Source organism: Myotis lucifugus, unplaced genomic scaffold, assembly GCF_000147115.1.
Source record: "Myotis lucifugus unplaced genomic scaffold, Myoluc2.0 scaffold_350, whole genome shotgun sequence".
In the NCBI taxonomy this organism is placed as follows: domain Eukaryota; kingdom Metazoa; phylum Chordata; class Mammalia; order Chiroptera; family Vespertilionidae; genus Myotis; species Myotis lucifugus.
Genome location: NW_005871398.1, coordinates 152556 through 172585, shown reverse-complemented (window position 1 = coordinate 172585; position 20030 = coordinate 152556). Strand labels below are relative to the sequence as shown.

The window sequence follows — 20030 nt, the reverse complement described above, 5'->3', positions numbered from 1 at the left end:
TTGTGACTGGCCTCTATTGCAGGACAATGTCAGACACTGTTTGTGACTGGCCCTGAGTACTATTTGGAGCTATCAGCAATTCACAGCTTGTGGCTCCCTCTGCTAGGGCTGAGTACCTTGGAATGAACCAAGATGTGCACCAATGTCTGCCTTTCCTAGCTCCAGATCCAGAAGAGGTCAGGCAAAGACTTGAAGCCTCCAGACTGCCTCTTCCTGCAGTCTGATTGTTTTTTCATAGTTTTAATGTGCCTCAGGCTATAGGACACAGCCAGGCATAGACTCCACAGGGTGGGGTGAGAGGTTTTCCAACAGGATAGGTCAATTGCTCCAAAAGCTTCCTGGCTGGTAAAGGTCTGTCTGAGAAATATGTCCTCTGCAGTGTGGTGGAATGACTCAGCACAGAAAGCTGGGGTGGCTGCCTTCTGAGCTCTAATCCCAGAGCCCCCAGCCATGGATTCTCCTCAAACAGCTCTAGTCCACTCTGCCCTCCCTCTGCCAGAGCCCAAGATGAGTGGCTGCACATGAAATTTTGTGCATTGGCCCTTTAATAGGGTGCCTGATTTCCAGCTGTCTCTGGCTGGCAGATAGAAACCCCTCTCCTTTTCACAACTAGATGTTATGTGGGTACCTTTCTCAGTTCTGGTGCACTGGGCTGGGGAACCCAGTTTGGGGTTTAGACCCCAGAGTTCTCCGTGAGAATACCCCACAGCTGAGCTATCCCTCTGGAACTTCAGCTGCTGTCTGTGGGAGCTTGGCCAGCCCTCTTCTGCCTCCATACTTCCTATCAGTCTGTATGTGGTCTCCACTTCCCGTCCTTGGTTATCTGGGTTCTCTCCAGCTAGTCTTCAGTTGATTATTCAGAATGGTTTTTCTGTATTTTAGTTATAATTCCAGTTTGGTCCTGGATATTCCAGTGACCCAAAGAAATCTCAGGCTATTGGAGCATCACTTCATGAAATGTTTAATAATAGCAATAATTCCAATTTGGTCCTGGGAAAGTGTCAGTGTAGCTTCCACTTAATCCGCCACGATTTGGGGGCCTCCTATACTACTTATCATAGTGTTTTAGTAGTAATTGTAAATATTTATTTATACTAACATTTGTAATATTACATATACAACATATTTTAATATTATATTAAAATATATGTATGTAGCCCTAGCCAGTGTGACTTAATGGTTAGAGTGTTGGCCCATGGACTGAAGGGTCATGGGCTTGATTCCTGTCAAGGAATGTACTTCAGTTGCAGGCTGGATCCCCAGCCCTGGTCAAAGAGCATGTGTGAGGCAACCAATCAATGTGTCTCTCTAACATCAATGTTTTTCTCTCTGTGTCTGTGCTCCTCCCTTCTACTCTCTCTAAAAAAAATCAATGGAAAAAATATCTTCGGATGAGGATTAACAACAATAAATATATAATATATATATAACTAGAGGCCCGGTGCACAAAAATTTGTGCACTCGGGGGGGGGGGGAAGGGGGGTCCCTCAGCCCGGCCTGTGCCCTCTCGCAGTCTGGGACCCCTCGGGAGATAACGACCTGCTGGCTTAGGCCTGCTCCTGGGTGGCAGAGGGCAGGCCCAATCCCTAGGTGCAGCCCCTGGTCAGGCTCAGAGCAGGGCTGATTGGGGAGTTGGGGCGCTGCCCCCTGTCATGCACAGAGCAGGGCGGATTGGGATGTTGCAATGCCACCCTCAGTCATGCTCAGGGTAGGGCTGATTGAGGGGTTGGGGCACCGCCCCCTGTCACACTCAAGGCAGGGTCGATGGGGAGGTTGCGGCGCCACCCCCTGTCACGCACAGAGCAGGGCCAATCAGGGGGTTGGGCACTTTCCCCTGTCATGCACAGAGCAGGGCCCATCAGGGGTTTGGGGAGCTCCCCCCTGTCACACACAGAGCAGGGCCGATCAGGGGGTTGAGGAGCTCCCCCCTGTCACTCACAGAGTAGGGCTGATAGGGGAGTTAGAGTACCACCCCCTGTCACACACAGAGCAGGGCGGATCAGGGGGTTGGGGCGCCGCCACTGTCACACTCAGGGCAGGGCCAATGGGGAGGTTATGGCTCTACCCCATCACACACAGACCAGGGCCTGTGTGTGTGTGTGGGGGGGGGGGGCGCTGCCCTCTATCACCCACAGAGCAGGGCGGATCGGGGGTTGTGGGCGCTGCCACTCTCACACTCAGGGCAGGGCCGATGGGGAGGTTATGGCTCTACCCTGTCACACACAGAGCAGGGCCTGTGGGGGGTGGGGATGGGGGTTGGGGCGCCGCACCCTGTCACACACAGAGCCGCAGGGCGATCAGGGGGTTTGGGCGCTGCCCTCTGTCATGCTGATCCGGTGCCAGGAGCCCTTGCAGCTCGACTGATCCCGGTGCAGGGAGGCATATTATCCTTTTACTATATAGGATAGAGGCCTGGAGGCTGGCTGGTTTGCCCTGAAGGGTGTCCTGGATCAGGGTTGGGGTCCCCACTGGGGTGTCTGGCCAGCCTGGATGAGGGGATGATGGCTGTTTGCAGTTGGTCACACACCCTTCAGGGTGGGGGTCCCCACTGGGGTGCCTGGCCAGTCTGGGTGAGGGGCTGAGGGCTGCTTTCAGGCTGGTGATTGACTGAAGCTCCCAACCGCTCCCTTTTTTCTTTTTTTCTTTTTTTATTCTGGGCCAGCTTTAGCTCTGGCTCTAGCTCTGAGGCTTCCGCTGCTGAAAGCAGGTATCTGGTTTGTTTGAGTTCTATAATCAAAACAATGTATAACTCCAGCTCTGAGATCCCGGCGGCTGAAAGCTGGTTTCTGGGGTTTTGTTTAGCTTCTATATTTGTTACAATGTTTCAAATTGCCAGGTCAGAGGCCGGCAGTGGCAGGCGGGGAACGTTGGAGTCTGCCAGTCACTGGAGCAAGCAAGCCTCCCTGTTTGCTTCAGTGCATGGCTGCCGGCCGCCATCTTGGCTGTCAGTTAATTTGCATATACTCACTGATTAGCCAATGAAAAGGGTAGCGGTCGTACGCTAATTACCATGTTTCTCTTTTATTAGTGTAGATAATGTTATATGTGTAATAAAATATTGGTTTATGTATAATATTACATATTAGAAAGAAAAGTATATATTTTTAGTTCAAGTTATAGTATTAGAGGTACCTGTTCTCAATTAGCTTGGGTATATCATTGCACATTTTATATCATACCTTGATGAACTGTTTTTTTCATAAGGACATATAAAAATACAGAATTTGGAAAACAGGGTTGATTTTTTTCACTATTAAAAGCAAAGTACCAGTAAAAGATGTCTAAAAATATACATAATGATTTATTTTATAAAATGTTAAACACAGCTAATCTACAAATGTTCAATTAGTAAACCCATTGCTATTATTAAGCACTTCATGAAGTGATGCTCCAATAGCTTTAAATTTCTTTGGATCGCTGAAGACTGATCAAGGCGAGGCCTCACTTAAGACCACTCCAATGGAATGGATGCACTCCAGTCCATTTCCCTGATAACTCACTTTAGCAGGCCTTCTCTGCTCCAGCCTCCGTATGAGATTACATTCAAAGCATCATGTGCAACTTCCATTTTAAAACTCCCAGGAAAGCAAACTCTATAAAACTCACAACACATCAGTGCTTGAAGTGGGCTTAGAAAATAATAATATCTAGGCATCCAATCCTCTGTGTAATGTTTGAAAACATAACAGTAGCAAGGAGCCAGGACTAGAATCCAGGTACTCTGGTCCCAGTTCAAAGTTTTTTCACAGGCTACTTCACTCACCTGTTTTAGACAGAGAATTTCTTCCTTGTTTATAAAATTGAGTTGTTTCTCACTAACATTTATGCTGATCTCCATCTGTTTTTCTTCTGCAGATGGTAAATGTTTGATAAGCTCATATCTCAAAATGTAAAAATATAATCTCTAACCAAGAGGCAGTTTCTGCTGCTTCCTGAAAGACATGATATTCTGCAAGAATACGACTCATAGAGAAGAAAGGGCGGTGTGGGTAGATAAGATGACCTCCTAAAAGTTTCTTTAAAATCTCTATATTTGCTTTTGTGATGTAGAAATTATGCACCCAAATCCCTGCTTCTGTAAATCTATTTCTCCAATTTTGTTTCTATATTCCTTACCTAGGAACTTGCCTGGAGAATTGTTGCTAAGCTAAGGTTAGACAATGTGGTCAGTACAATGACAGCGCTGCAGTCCCAGCTTCTCATGATCACCTCCATGAATTTGTCAAATAACCACTCTGTCTTGTTTTCTTCAACATAAAATCATTTTAAATACTACTGACTCTCATCATAAAATTATGTGAACCTGTGGCACATATTTGAATGTAAAATGTAATGATTTTAACCTATAAAATTATTTTTGGTTTTTAGCTACACGGAAGAAGGGTTTTTTGAGGAAGCCGGACAGTCAATCTACAATGGTGAGTATAGACTCTGTTCTTTCTTCTATTGTTCTTCTACCTGGATAGCAATATGGCTGTATGTGTTTATGTGTCTGAGTGCACACCTCCATGTACTTATTATTTGCCAGAGAATTGTGTACATGACTATGTGATGTAGGGGACAGGTTAATTACAGATGAAGTCTATGTGATTCTTTCTGGGTAAAAATATGAGTGTAATTTTTGAGGTACTATATGTATGTACAGCTTGGGGTAGTTTTGCAAACATGTCGATGTCTGGTGTGACTGGGGGAGGGCGGGTAGGTGTGGGGGTGTCTAAGCCTGATTTTCTGTGACCTTGGCCTTATTCTTTGACAGGGTGCCCCAGCCAGAGAACAAGCTTTGAAGATGACTTGACCCTTGGAGCAGAGGGTAAGTAGCACAGGTCTCTGAGGTTGAGATTGAATAAGAGAGTATACATTGGATTGATTAAGGATAGGATGGAAGAGAATAACTGCAGAACAAAGCAGCCCATTCCTGGCATCTTAACCATGGGGAAAGAGCAATCTCAATAGCATCTAATGTGAAACTAAGAAAGCATCACATGCCCCAAAATACTTCTGCACCAACCTATTAGTATGTCTACTGGTCCACCATAGGAGCTTTCCTTTGGACCCTGGAAAGATAACATATAAAATCATGATAATATTGGCTGCCCAGACATCTTTGAAATAGTTCTCTGTGTAGGAAACCCAATGCAGCCTCAGTACTGGGTGTGAGAGAGACTGCATTGCAGGAAGATAAGGGCTTGAATAAAAGACAGAGGTATAGCAACCTACTACTGTCTCCCGGGATCTGAAGAGACTCATATGGTGTGATAGAAAGTCTAGCCTGGAGAGCTGAATGACTCTATGCTTCTCAGAACAGAGGAACTCTCATCTAGAAACCATTCATGGTTCAGAAGTCCAGAGGCTCAGGGCCAATTTTTCTCTGCTATATAAGTCCACCTTCCAGGCCTGTGTTTGATTGTCTTTAGATAAATCCGTAAAGAATGGAATTCATGGGGTAGTGGCAGAGAAGAATAGAAGGGGACTAAATTTTAAGTCCAGAGGAGCAGATTCAGTGATTTTTATTTTCCCTTCTAACTTTCTCTTTACCTTTCTATTCCTTGCCCAGCCACACTGATGGCCACTAATGGCAATTTCTTCTCCAGGTAAGTATAAGGTCAGCCGGAGCTACTGAATTGGGGTAAGTGTCACAGTCAAAAAAAAAAATGTAAAAACAAAGAGCTAAAAATTTAAAATAGAGTGAAATTTCCCGATCAGGAATGAAGTCATAGACTGAATTTTCACAGTACATGGTTCAGAGGTACCCAGCAGGGAGTGACTATGCCCAGCAGGGGTGTCTTGCAGCCAGGGTGCAAACTGCTTACAAGATTCGTATGACATCATCTCTTATCCCTGCAGGAATTTCCTGGAGACAACCCGGCCCTGCCAGCTACTAGATCTTGGCTGCAGTATGGCTTCCAGCAGCATGACTGGTGGGACCAACAAGACTAGTTCAAGGTAGGTACTGGCAGGGGTAGAAGGATGGGGAAGATGAGAAGCAGAAAAGAATGGAACTGAGAACTATTGCCCATTTTTTCTGGCATATCTTTCTGGAGCTTTTATGCAATCAAATACTTGAGAAGTATGACCATGTTTGCTTCAAGAATAGTGAGGAACACAGAGGAATCTACTGCTCAGAGTTTGATGCTATGTGTGAAATAACAGGTGTCTTTCCACTGAGCTTTATACTGCAGGAAGTGTAATGGTACCATAATGGTTCCTGGACTTAGTATTACTAAGTGTTCAATAAACAATCAATAAATGTATTGATTAACTGACTGATTTATTGATTGACTGAAGCAGTAAATATTGATTCATTCAGGCAGATTTCTATCCCCTAATGCAAGCCAGGCAATGGCTGTATGAAAAAGACAAAGAGCTTGCCCCCAGGAATTCAACAATCCAATAGAATGAACAAAATAACATGCAAATACCTTTAGAACAAGATGGAAAGTGATGAAAACTAGTGTGGTATAATTAAAAGTGGGAATTTCAAGTCAAAGTTTTTGTTTTGTTTTGTTTTTTAAAATTGATTTCAGAGAGAGGGAGGGAGAGGAAGAGAAAGATAGAAACATCAATGATGAGAGAGAATCATGGGTCAGCTTCCTCCTGCACACCCCCTACTGGGGATTGAGCCTAAGGCATGTGCTCTGACTAGTAATCAAACCATGACCTCCAGTGATGCTCAAGCACTGAGCTATACTGGCCTGGCTCCAGTCAAAATGTGAATTTGAGACCTGGTTCTGAGACTTATTAGTCATATAACTATCTTTAGTGACTTGTCCTTACAGAGCCCTAGCCCTGGCCCACACTCCAGTTCAATTAAATCAGCATCTCTTGAGATAAGACTCAAACATCTTCATGTTTTAAAGCCCCCTGAAAGTGATTCTAATATGCAGCCCTGGTTAAGAACCAATACTCAGACTTAGGCCCACAATTCAGATAAGGAAACGTGGGACCATGGATATAAAATCAGCACTTAGGTAACAAACATAATAGTAAAGCCAGGGATCCCAATTATCCAGCTGTTAATTAAACAAAGCTACCTATTTGGATCAAAAAGCCCAACATCTTTTCTGAAGAGAGTGAAAGTGTTTATTCAAAGTCTCAAATAATCCACAGCCCTCCCACCCCATTGTTGTTTGGGATGCGTAGTTATTGAGCTCTCTGTCACCCAGCCTGGTGGAACACAGATTTGAATGCAGATACATGTTGGTGTCATGAAGAGAGAATATTTGATCTTCTGTAATGCAGGGCTTCTGTACTGAAACTGGAGCTACAAATGGGTCTACCTCTCAAAATCAGGTTTTGAACATACCTCACAGTGGGTCCTCAAATAAGGTTATATTGTTCAATGCTGTTTTGTTACAACATTGATGAGATGACATAGGAACTTAACAGTTATTTATAACAATTAGCCTATGGTAAATTTGATTTCACTATATGTTGTTTTGCTTAAAGTCACAAAACCTATCAATGACATTCAATGAGGACATATCGTATTGAAAATTTTTTGCCCTCAGAGTGAGGATAAAATGGGTTTTATGTTCCCTACACACATATTCTCTAATTGTCCCCCACAACCGCTAAGGGCAAACTGGGTGGCAAGTTGCAAAGCACTTGGCAAAAGCCAGCTATGTCATAGTACGTACGTGCAAGTGGGAACTGACTGGTTAATAACACAACCACAGATTTCTTTGTATTTGTACTTACTTTGATTGTTCAAATCCTCTCATAGTAAATTTTCATTCACCTGTAATCAGTTATTCAAAGTCCTATGATAGAATTTCATTCAATTTTTAAATCAGAGCTGTATTGAATTCCCATGTTTCAGACAGAAAATTTACGTTCAGAGAAATAAAAGTTTTTCTCAAAGTCAAAGATACTTGGATTACCCTGTGCCTCAAAATCGCCCCTACTTACCCAAATTCCCTTTTTCAGCATCTCTGAGATTCTGGACAAGGTGCAAGAAGACGCAGAAGATGTCCTCTTCAATCTGGGCTTTGGTCAGGAAGACCACAAAGACACTTCTCGGATCCCTGCCCGATTTTTCACCAACCCCTCCCAGGCCAGAGGCATTGATTTCCAGCTCTTCTTGAAGGCCCAGGTGCAGAGGATTGAGATGGAGGACCCATGCCTCATGCTGGCCAGTGAGTGTTCCCACAGATCCATGCTTTTTCCTGAACCTCCAGACAGTGATCAATGGATCCAAATCCTACTTTCCCTCGATTAGCTTCCTGTGATCCTTTGTCTCTTGTGTCTATTTTCCTTTATATTGTCTTCAGTGGAGATGGATAACATTGACATATTCTCATAGGTTTATCCTCCAGAGAAAGAATGGCTCGGGGATATTTATTTTAAACAAGCACACAGATGATTCTTATGCAATCCTTAGACCACATCTAGGGAAACAATCATTTAAGTTATACTGATTTCATAGTAAGGAAAGATATGAGAGGGCTCTTCTACCATCATGAGGTATAAAACATTCTATTTAATTCTACATGTTAGAATATATTTCAAATTATATTCTGCTACACTGAAAACAAGATGGTGTTTCTGACAGTGTTGTTTCAGATTCTTTGTATCAGATTCAACTTAGAGGTTTAGTAAAACTAGACTCCTGAGCGACTGAAACAAGAATTTTGAGTGGGAGTATTTTCACACCTTAGAGGATTCTTCGTCACACTCTGTTGAGGATAGTTTATTGAATTTGTTGTATGTACCAGGTACATAATTATGTGTTAAATTCTGGAATAGCAATAGCTAGACAAGAGGAGCATGACTCTTGCCTCCAAGAAGGTTACAATTTAATGACTTTATGGTTTATCACAGTGCTTTTCAAACACGGATGTGCACATGAATTACCAGAGGATATTGTTAAAATGTATGGGATACAGTCAGATTCTGTATTTATGACAAGTTACCAAGCAATGCTGATGCTTCTGGACTACTGGCCACACTTTGAGAAGCAAAGGTCTAATAGAAATGATAGAGTTCATCTAAATTTCTCTACTCCAGCTCATTGCCTAGTCATTGCTATCCCTCAAATTTGTTGCCTTCTATAACCCTGTTTTATTACTAAAAAAATAATAATGTTGATTTTGTAACATTATTTTTTGTTTCTTATCATGTTTTTCATCTAAAGCAAACACAGTGCTTGAGGTCATTGTTTAGAAAATACTGACAACAGAAAGATATGCTAACTCAAGATATAGAAATGTTTCTCAGACCATATAGAATTAATTTTTGGACTAAAGTAAAATAGCTACTTGGTGTGGGAAGTCAAGAAATCAGGAAAGTGGAAGGACACTTAACTTTGGATGGTGAACACATAATACAATATACAGATGATGTATTATAAAATTGTATACTTAAAACCTTTGCAATTTTATTAACCAATGTCACCCCAATAAATTCAATAAAAATTAAAGAAAATTCAAGAAAGCCAAGAAAGGGGCATCTGAGTGTCAAAAATCTAAATAGGAGAAATGCTAGTGGGGAAATTGATACCTTCTTTCTGGATTTTAGGTTTGGGAAGGCTATTGAAGGGAGAAATTTGAGAAATAATTTGCTGATAGCCTCCCAGACTCACTGTTTTCAACCCTTGTACCCAGGCAGATTTAAGCAAGTGCAAACACTGGCTGTCACTGCTGATGCCTTCTTCTGTCTCTACTCCTATGTGTCTAAGACACCTGTCCAAAAGTTCACACCACCGCACATGTTCTGGAATTGCAACCCAACTGATGTGCCATCCATCAAAATTCTGGCCCCAGAACCTGAACCTCACTCACCCAGAGATCGCCTCCGGAAAGCCATCTCCAAAATGTGCCTTTATACATGCCCCCGCGTTCAGTTATCACCACCCCACAATACCTCCAAAAGGAACAGTTTGGACCAAGTGGTGTGGGAAGTGATGGACAGAGTGAGAGGAGAGAAGCTCATTCTTCAGCAAGACCCTGAGTTTGGACCAGGCTCACAGGAAGATCCTGTGCCCCCCATCAGGGGTACAATGCTGCCTACTTCTTGTTCATGTGTCCTCTGCCCTAAAGAGGAAACACAGCCGGGGATGTCCACAGTGTGCGAACCACTGCAAACTCTGCATTCTAACCCCAAGATACCCTATTGCACACATTCTCTGCCCAGAGAAAATCTACAGTGGAGGACAGATCCTGCACAGGTAAAGAGAGAGTTGTGGGGTCTACAGGCCACCAATAAGGAAGTCCACTTGGTCAAGGATGAGACTTTCTGGAAAAGGAAGAGCAAAGCAAGGAAGAGCCTGTTTCAGAAGAATCCCTCTGTCAGGAAGGTTAACTCATTGGATCTGTCCATCGTCCGACAGAAATGGAAGCAGAGCCAAGAGAGGCCAGAACTGCGCCGATCTCTAACCCATCAGCAGCAGGACACTTTTGACTTGGAGGAGGTGAGTAAATTGGAGATGGGGAAGAGCCTAGCAGAGAAAGGCTCTGAATTCTTGACCCTGGGTAAAGGAAATCCAGGCTCCCTGTCCTTATCAGATATACCAATTCTTGAATTACACTCTGAGACCTTTGGGAATGAGTTAACATAGAAAGAGGAAAAGAAATAGGCCCAGTTTCTTAAGAGCATTCAGGTTTCCAGAACTGCTTTTCTCATTCCTCATCTTATCTGAGCTTCCTGAAGTTTCTCATCAAGCACCCTTGTGGGATCCACACAAGAGCAGAGGTCAGTCATACACTAAGCTAAACACTATTAAATAAAATATTTTCTCTTCTACTTTTACAAATATGTAACCATAAAGACCTGGAAGTCCAGGTTCAAATCTAGAATTCTCAGACTCTTAGGACTTCTATACGAGAACATGACAGTGTGGGCAGAGCCACTCTCCAGCCCCTGGCCTGTCCTCTTCTCCTCCCATGCCAACATCTGTTCTGAACCATCAGGGATTTCATACACAAGTGTGTGAACATCCCAGCCTGCAAATCCAAATGCCTCATACCCCTTATCCCCACAAATAGCCATCCATTGGCCATCACTCAGGCCCAGGAGTGCACATACTAATAAGGAGATGGCTCATGAGAGGACAGATACCAGGTACAAACAGTGCAGTTCACTGAAGCAGGCTTGGGCCATTTGAGCAGTATATTTGAGATTCCGGATAACTGGTGTATGGTCTAGAAGGGGTAGTTTAGGATCCAGGTGAGCACATCCCCTAGGTCTGCCAATTCTTTACTCCATGGACTCTCAAAAACGCAGGACTCATCTTGTCTAGGTCTAAAGTTCTGCCACCAAATACAAGGGTTTCTTGGCAAAGCTCTCAAGTCTTTGCCACAATGAGAAGTTGTGACGATTCAAAATATCATTTACATGTATGTCACCTCTCACTGAATGTAGAGCGCAACCTCAGCTCCTGCCTTCCTCACTACCAGGCTTTTGCCAAAGGAGAAGAGACCAAGTCTCTCAAGCCTCCTTCCCCTACAGCTGCCTGACATCCTGCACCTTTCCCCACCAGTGGCTCTGACTAGTTCGGCTGGGATCTTGGTTACAGGTGCAAAGCAACAGTGAGGACGACGAGGAGACATACTGGGCCAGCAGACGCACACCCCCTCACCTCTACCATCCTTTTGTTGGCAAAGACTCAAGAAGTAAGTCAGTCTCTCTCTCTCTCTCTCTCTCTCTCTCTCTCTCTTATTCTCCATGCTGGCTGCATATCATAATCATGTGGGAATATTTTTTTAATACTCACAAAGAGGAATCCCACATCCTGAAATCTTGATTAATTGGGATGGCATGGAAACCAGTGGCTGATATTTTGTTTTTAAGCTCCTAGGGCAATTCTATTATGGGTAGATAAATACTTCTCTAGATCCGTGATTCTCATACATTAGCATTAGAATCATCCAGAGGATTTGTTAAAATACTAATGGCTGGGCCCCAATTCCCAGAGTTTCCGATGAAATAGGTCTAGACAGGGCCTGAAAATATGCATTTCTAACAACTTCCCAGGTAAGGCTGATGCTGCTGTTCTGGGGAAAATCCTACATAACCTTAATATTAAAAATGCAGTCTGCAGGCCAGCAGCATTAACATCACTTGGAATTTTGTTAGAAATTTGGAATCCCAGTCCCTACCTGATGAATCACCATTATATCAAGATCCGGAGTGATTCTTTTGCACATCGGAGTTTGAAAAGCATTGTAGGAGTTTTGTAACAGGTGAGGAACGATCATGGAGATTTACATGCCAGCACCTACATTTTTAGCTACTTCTTAATCAGCCCACATCATAGGACTTAGGGAAGACTCCTCAGTGTATCTCACAGCTTTGTTCATTTAGGCTCTGAGCTTCTTTCTGCAACAAGGGTCTGATGTCGAATCTCACATACGTTGTTATTGCCACTAAAATGTCTTTCCTCGTGATGTGAGTTTTGAATATTAACTCTTTCAGAGGCATCCCCTATACATTTGAACATTTGGGCAAAAGATTTATTGTTTAAACTAGGTGAAACTTAATCTTCTATAGTTTTTACCACCTATATCTCAGGACCACAGAGAAGATGGCATCGGGGATAATGACTATTCCAAAATAGTAGGAATTGAAACCTTTCTTGAATTAAGTAAATGAATAAGGATTCATCTAGCTTAGAGTTCCCTTCATTGTGCATATCTTAGAACTATTTACTGCACTTCCTAGCATTTTTGTTAAAACTCCAAAACTTCAGTGTTATTAGTCCATAATCACAAGGATCTCTACAATTCTCTTTTAATTCTAATAATCTGTGGCTTGGAGCCCTAATGGCTCTTCTTTCTCTCTTACCCATTACCTTCATCTCCAGGTATAGAGATTAGTGACTCACAAAAGAGGTAAATATCAGGAGGCAGCAATATGTTATATACAGTTGAAAAATTTAAGACATGGAGTCAAATGACATACCTCATATTAGTTCTTGCAGAAATCACTTTAGTTTTGTCCTATGAAATAGGAGAATCACACACACACACACACACACACACACACACACACACACACTGTAATCCCCCCTTATCCATGAGGGATATGTTCCAAGACCCCCAGTGGATGCCTGAAACCATAGATAGTACTGAATGCTATATGTACTATGTTTTTCTGATAATATATACCTATGATAAAGTTTAATTTATAAATTAAGCACAGTAAGAGATTAATAACAACTACTAATAAAATGGAACAATTGCAACAATATACTGTAATAAAGTTGTGGGAATGTGGCATTATTAAGTAAAATAAGAATGGCTTGTGATACCCTGGCAGCTAATGTGATAACTGAGTGATTGATGGGCAGGGAATGTTTAAAGTGTGGAGACCTTGAACAAAGGGATGTTTCATGTCCCAAGTGGGATGGAGCAGACAGTGAGGGACTTCATCACACTATTCAGAATAGCGTACAATTTAAAATTTCTGAACTTTTTATTTCTGGAATTTTTCATTTAATATTTTCAGGCCACTGTTAACCATGGGTAACTGAAACCACAGATAGCAGGGGACAACTGTACAGAGCTTGGCTCAAATGCCACTTATCCAGCAGATGTCAGCCTTGCACAAGAAAATACCAAGATGTCCCGCAAAGCAGGCCACACGCAGGATCTGTATAGTTATGCCAGGGAGGAAGTATTTCTAGAAGTTACACATTTCACATAAGTTACTAGATTCCATTATCTGCCATGGTGATGCGATGTCATTACAGCAAAAGAGATTGCAGTTAGAAATGCTGCATTTCACTTATTCTAAGGCGTACCTTTTCCACATTTTAATCTCTCAAGTGGAATGGGTCTTAATAATTGCCACTATCAGCCTATTTAATTGTCTACTGTTTTTGCCTCCTTAGTGAAATATAAAATAATTATAAATCTTACAAATGATGGCTTATCGGAGTCAATAAAACAGTGTAACTTTAGACATGAAATGCACTTAGTCTCTCAGAAAAACGAGGAAGTGATTTTGCAGATTTTCCTTTTATGCCTCTCTAGAAGAATGAGAAATCCCTTCACTGACGCAGTCTTTGGCTGAGACAGGGACCACAGTGGTTCTCAAATCTTTCCAATGCTCTGTGAGTTTTCTTAATCGTCTTTTCTCAAAGCTATGAAGTGTCTCCCTCAATCATCTTTAAGAGATCATAGGAAAGGGATGATAACCATGAAAACAGCTCAGTACTGCCAACATTAAAGACGGTGTGAGAAATATGGAAGGGAGAAATTCACTTACCACCATCAAAGGCAGAGATAGGTGGCACAGTCCTGGATCTACTGAAAAACAACCCCACTCTGCCTCTTCCAGGGTCTGTAATTATTTCCAAGAGATGAATTATCACCCAGGATCTCTGTATTCAGTCCCAGAAGTTAATCTACTACTGATTATCAGGCATGGGGGGGTGTGAGCATGGGTAGGAAGTGGCAGCAGCACCCAACCAGCCGCTGTGTCCAGTTTGTAGTTCTCATTGCACAAAGACACTCACTTAAAGAGGCAAATACCAGTTCAAATCCGGCTCTATAGAGCTTACTGCCCAAAATCTCAAGGTTTCTTCATTTATAAGATAGAATTCCTTTTTTTCTTCTGTAATTAATACAAGGGCACCTTTTCTGTTAAAAAAGGATCTGGTCCCCAGCTATTAGCTTTCTTCCTTCCCACTCTATCATTTAGTCTCTACCAGAGAAGTCTTACTCTTCCTTGAAGTTCCTGGAAAAGGATGGCCCTCATCATTCCCCATCATTTGCACCATGCTCAAAATTTTCCAATTCATAGCCCTTTTATTGGTGCCCTATTGCTGAAATTTAAACCATGTGACCTTTACCACATTTATAAAAGGCAGGGCCAAGGAGGTTTTTAAATTTTCGTTGTTTGTTTCTTTTACCAGATTTGAGGTAGCACAGGCCAACAGATATTCTATTTGTGAAGTGATCATGTATGGAGATGGGAGTTTTCATGTTATGGTCAACTCTTCTAGTGAGAGAAGAGACAAGAAGGGTTTGGGGGGAGGGCTGGTACAGAGCATAGGATAAAGAATAACTAGTGTGACATAATCCTATAGGGGGTTATTCTAAGTGCTATCTGTGTGTACTTGGGGGAACCTATGTGGGCCCGGTAACTACAGATTTGCTCTTTGGTGTAAAGCTTCTCCATATGATAATATTAACAATAATATACATATATATATATATATATATATACACATATACATATATATATAATGACACTGGACAGTTAATTTTTATGCCAAAATAAATTCTGAAGAGGAACTACTAGATATGAAGTACAAGAAGAGATGGGAACAGGGAGAAGGGAGGGAGAGAGGACATTGTGAGAATGTGACAATTGTTTTTCTAGCTCAATTATAATTCTTACCAAGATTGTTTTGTGCCCATTGGGGAAATATAATCAAAGATAAAATCTTCTCCCACCCCAGAAAACCTCTCCAAAAGGTATAATAGAAAGAAAACAGTTTTTATTTTTAAATAAACATTAAACCAGAACATGATGTGCATCACAGGCAATACACGAACGAGGTTGTAAAGACAGAAAGAAATCTGACCTGTCAAATAACCAAACAAATACAACCCATTACACACATGTCAAAATAAACAATGACTAGTGCTCTTATCAGAGGACTCAACAGCACCATCTGTCATACATAGTTCATCTGGCATTTACCTGGTAACCGGGGTGGCCAACTGTGTTAGCTAATTGCCTTTATCCAAAGGAATAATAAAAGTTCTCCTATCTTTATGGTAGAAGATAGTTTTGTGAGTTGAAACCAAGCCCCTAAGTTAGACTCCTAACCTCCCATGAAGATTGGAAGTTTATTTTGATTTAACTTCATCAGATGACATGGGGACATAGAATAATGAACTTCCCAGAGGATGACATTTCCAGGTGAATCTGGACAGATGAGTAAAGGTAGTGGGGAGAAGTAGAAGAAGAAGCAGGACATTGGTATCCTAGTTAGAGAGATAACATGTTCAAAGGCAGACAGGAATGGAAAATCATATCTTCAGAAACTATACCTTGTGCCTAGTGGGAGAAATAGATTATATGAGAGAAGATAAAAATTAAGACTAGGAAATCATCTATGGTCCTTGATGATTACATTTCAAAGCAATGGCTTCCTTTGGGAAAGATATTTCTGGTTTGTAAAGGTGGCAAGAGATTTAGTTAGCCTTTTAAAAAGTCTTACAGACATTTCAAAGAGACAAAGTTTACAAATTTTCTAAAGAAATACATTTTAAGAACAAATGTGAGAGGGGAAGAAGCCTCTTTCACAACAGAGAAAATTAAGCTTATTTTTTATATGTATTTTCCATTTCACCTCTGTAAGTCTTCTTTTCTCCTCCTTGGCCTTCCCTTTATCTGTACGGCCCATTCTCCTTTAGAGCTGTGGAAAGCAGAAGGATGCTGCCTCTGCATTGCATAATGCTCATTTTCTGAGTCATTCATTTCCAATGTTTCAATGGTTTACCAAGGCTACATCCAGGGCTGTGGAGCCATGCCACTTCAGGTCAGTGTTCACATAGACTGCAATGTAAGCACTGCTCTTGGAGGTGTGCAGAGCAGAGGCCCTGGCTCCATCCATACTATCTTACCCAGCCCTTCAGATAGAAACTACCTTCTAGTGAGTATACAGCACTTTCAGAGATATTATCTCATGTGAGTCTTAGAATTACATAGACTGTTTGAGAAGAAAATGACTTAGCGAGATCATGTAACAACAGTAGTTAGTTAATATCAGAATCAGTACTAGAATTCAGGTCTCCTGACTCCCAAATCAACGCTCTTTTCATGAAGTCACACTGCCCTGAGTACACAGGAATTTGGATTGTGATTGTGGGTGAGAACAAGCCTCACTTCCTGTGCTTGGATCTGTCCTGTCCCTTTGAGCTTTGTCACCACTGGTTTTGCTTGTGTTCTTATAAATTCACTGGCAAGAAGAGTATTATATAGATTAAGCAGGAACACACACAATTACTTTGATTTAACTTCATCAGATGACATAGGGACATAGAAAAATGAACTTCCCAGAGGATGACATTGATATCCTAGTTAGAGGGATAACATGTTCAAAGGCAAACAGGAATGGAAAATCATATCTTCAGAAACTATATCTTGTGCCTAGTGGGAGAAATGGATTATATGGGCTAAGTTAAAAATTAAGACTAGGAAAGATTACTAGAAAACAAATTATAAAACAAAGTCTTCTATGTTATTTTAAATATTTGTATTCAGTCTAGGGAACCACTTAAAAGTTTTACAAAGGAATTATATGATTAGATTTCTATTTTAGAAAGATCTAGCAGAGATATGAGATATGAGCAGAAATAGGGAGCCAGTGGAGAAAGGGAAATCATTCAAGAGGGGAGAAGAAGAGTGGGATTTTTAATATATACAGTGGCTAAACCTAGGAGATGGGAGGTGAGGAAAAGAAAGAAACAGAGAAATTTCCAGGTTTTTTCCTTGAGTGACTGCCATAAAATATCCATTAGGAATGAGAATGCAACTAAATAATGATTAGGAACCTTGATAAGACTTTTTATTTATGTGACAGGGCTTGAAAATATTAATGAAAGTGAATAGGAAATTATGTAAATAAGGTAGGTAAAGGGGTCAAGAGACTTTAACAAGTGTGGTTTTTTTTTTGCTTTTGGTCTTTGGTTTTGTTTTGTTTTGTTTTAGGATGGGGACGGTTTAAACATGTATATTTGCTGAAGGGGAAGAATCAATAGGGTGGGAGAGACTAGGGTTCAGGAGGGAAGGGAGAATGATGACCTGAGGTCACTGGAGAATTAGATTGAGTTGAGAGCCAAAGTACTTTGGGGTGGGGAGTCGGTTAGTCATGAACTAGAGGTGCAGATCTTTGTCTGAGATTAGAGGAAAGGAAAAAGGACAGGTGTGAATACAGTTACATTGGTCATTTGGGGAAGAAGCCCAGAAAGTTCTGCCTATTGGCTTCTCTCTTTTGCCTGTAAAGTCATCACTGAAAGTGTGACGCAGGGAATTTCAGGAAGATGGTAAAGATTTGATTTGTCGCTACGGAGAAAGGATGAGAAATATTTATGAATATAAACATCTATTAACAATTGAATAGGTGAATTATGTTGAGGCTCAGCTCAAGGTACAGAACATGGGTTGGCAATGGTTTTGTAATTTTCTACAACAATGCTCAGCAATATATATAAAAGAATAAGAATAAAATATAGGCATACTTTTCTACACTAATAAAAGAGAAACATGGTAATTAGCGTACGACCGCTACCCTTCCCATTGGCTAATCAGCATATCCTTATGCAAATTAACTGTCAGCCAAGATGGCGGCCGGCAGCCATCCACTGAAGTGAACAGGGAGGCTTGCTTGCTCCGGTGATGGCAGACTCCAACATTCCCCGCCTGACTTGCCGGCCTCTCAGCTGCAACTCTAAGCAACTATGTTGCAAATATAGAAGCTAAACAAAACCCCAGAAACCGGCTTTCAGTCAGCCTGGCTTCAGCCAGCCTGACCGCAACATTGTATCAAATACAGAAGGTAAAGGCCAGAAACCTGCTTTCAGCAGCGAGGCCTCAGAGCTAAAGCTGGAAAAAAACAGAACAAATATAAAAAAAAGAAAAAAAAGAGCAGTTGGGAGCTTCAGTCACCCGCCAGCCGGAAAACGGCCCTCAACCCCTCAGCCAGCCTGGCCAGGCACCTCAGTGGGGACCCCCACCCTGATCCAGGACACCCTTCAGGGCAAACCAGCCGGCCCCCACCCGTGCACCAGGCCTCTATTCTATATAGTAAAAGGGTAATATGCCTCCTGGCACCGGGGTCAGCGGAGCAGTGAGTCCTCCCTGCACCGGGATCAGCATGACAGGGGGCAGCGCCCAAACCCCCTGATCGCCCTGCGGCTCTGAGTGTGAAAGGGGGCGGGGCCACAACCCCCTGATCGGCCCTGCTCTGTTGGTGACAGGGAAAGGCGCCCCAACCCCCTGATCAGCCCTGCTCTGTGCCTGATAGGGGGAAGCTCCCCAATCCCCTGATCACCCTGTGGCTCTGTGACAGGGTGCAGCGCCCCAACCCCCCCCCCCCACGGGCCCTGCTCTGTGTGTGACAGTGGCGGCGCCCCAACCCCCTGATCGGCCCTGCTCTGTGGGTAATAGAGGGTGGCGCCCCAACCCCTCTCCACAGCCTTGCTCTGTGTGTGACGGGGTGGTGGCGCCCCAACCCCTCTCCACAGGCCTTGCTCTGTGTGTGACGGGGTAGAGCCATAACCTCCCCATTGGCCCTGCCCTGAGTGTGACAGGGGGGAGGGGCCCCAACCCCCTGATCCGCCCTGCTCTTGTGTGTGACAGGGGGCGGGGCCCCAACTCCCCTATCGGCCCTACTCTGTGAGTGACAGGGGGGAGCTCCTCAAACTTCTGATCAGCCTGCTCTGTGTGTGACAGGGGGGAGCTCCTCAACCCCCTGATGGGCCCTGCTCTGTGAGTGACAGGGGGGAGCTCCCCAACCCCCTGATGGGCCCTGCTCTGTGTGTGACAGTGTGCAGCGCCCCAACCCCCTGATGGGCCCTGCTCTGTGTGTGACAGTGTGCAGTGCCCCAACCCCCTGATGGGCCCTGCTCTGTGTGTAACAGGGTACGGAACCCCAACCCCCTGATGGGCCCTGCTCTGTGCGTGACAGGGGGTGGCACTGCAACCTCCCCATCGACCCTGCCTTGAGTGTGACAGGGGGCAGTGCCCCAACCCCCCAATTGGCCCTACCCTGAGCGTGACTGAGGGTGGCATCGCAACCTCCCGATCCGCCCTGCTCTGTGCATGACGGGGGGGCGGCGCCCCAACTCCCCAATCGGCCCTGCTCTGAGCCCAACCAGGGGCTGCACCTAGGGATTGGGCCTGCCCTCTGCCACCCGGGAGCAGGCCTAAGCCAGCAGGTCGTTATCTCCCGAGGGGTCCCAGACTGCGAGAGGGCACAGGCCGGGCTGAGGGACCCCCCCCCGAGTGCATAAATTTTTGTGCACCGGGCCTCTAGTATATATATATATATATATATTTAAAATACACATACCTAA

General features: G+C 43.3%; 1 protein-coding gene across 1 annotated transcript in view; it reads left to right on the top strand.

Annotated features, from left to right (window-relative positions):
- Positions 1-5566: 5566 nt before the first annotated feature.
- Positions 5567-20030, top strand: part of TESPA1 (thymocyte expressed, positive selection associated 1) — a 16063-nt gene continuing 1599 nt past the window's right edge. Inside the window, exons 1-5 of the mRNA XM_023764814.1 lie at positions 5567-5626; positions 5845-5943; positions 7927-8135; positions 9603-10408; positions 11513-11609. Coding sequence (XP_023620582.1) covers positions 5897-5943; positions 7927-8135; positions 9603-10408; positions 11513-11609 — 1159 coding nt within the window. The 5' untranslated portion in view covers positions 5567-5626; positions 5845-5896. The remainder of the gene's footprint in view (positions 5627-5844; positions 5944-7926; positions 8136-9602; positions 10409-11512; positions 11610-20030) is intronic.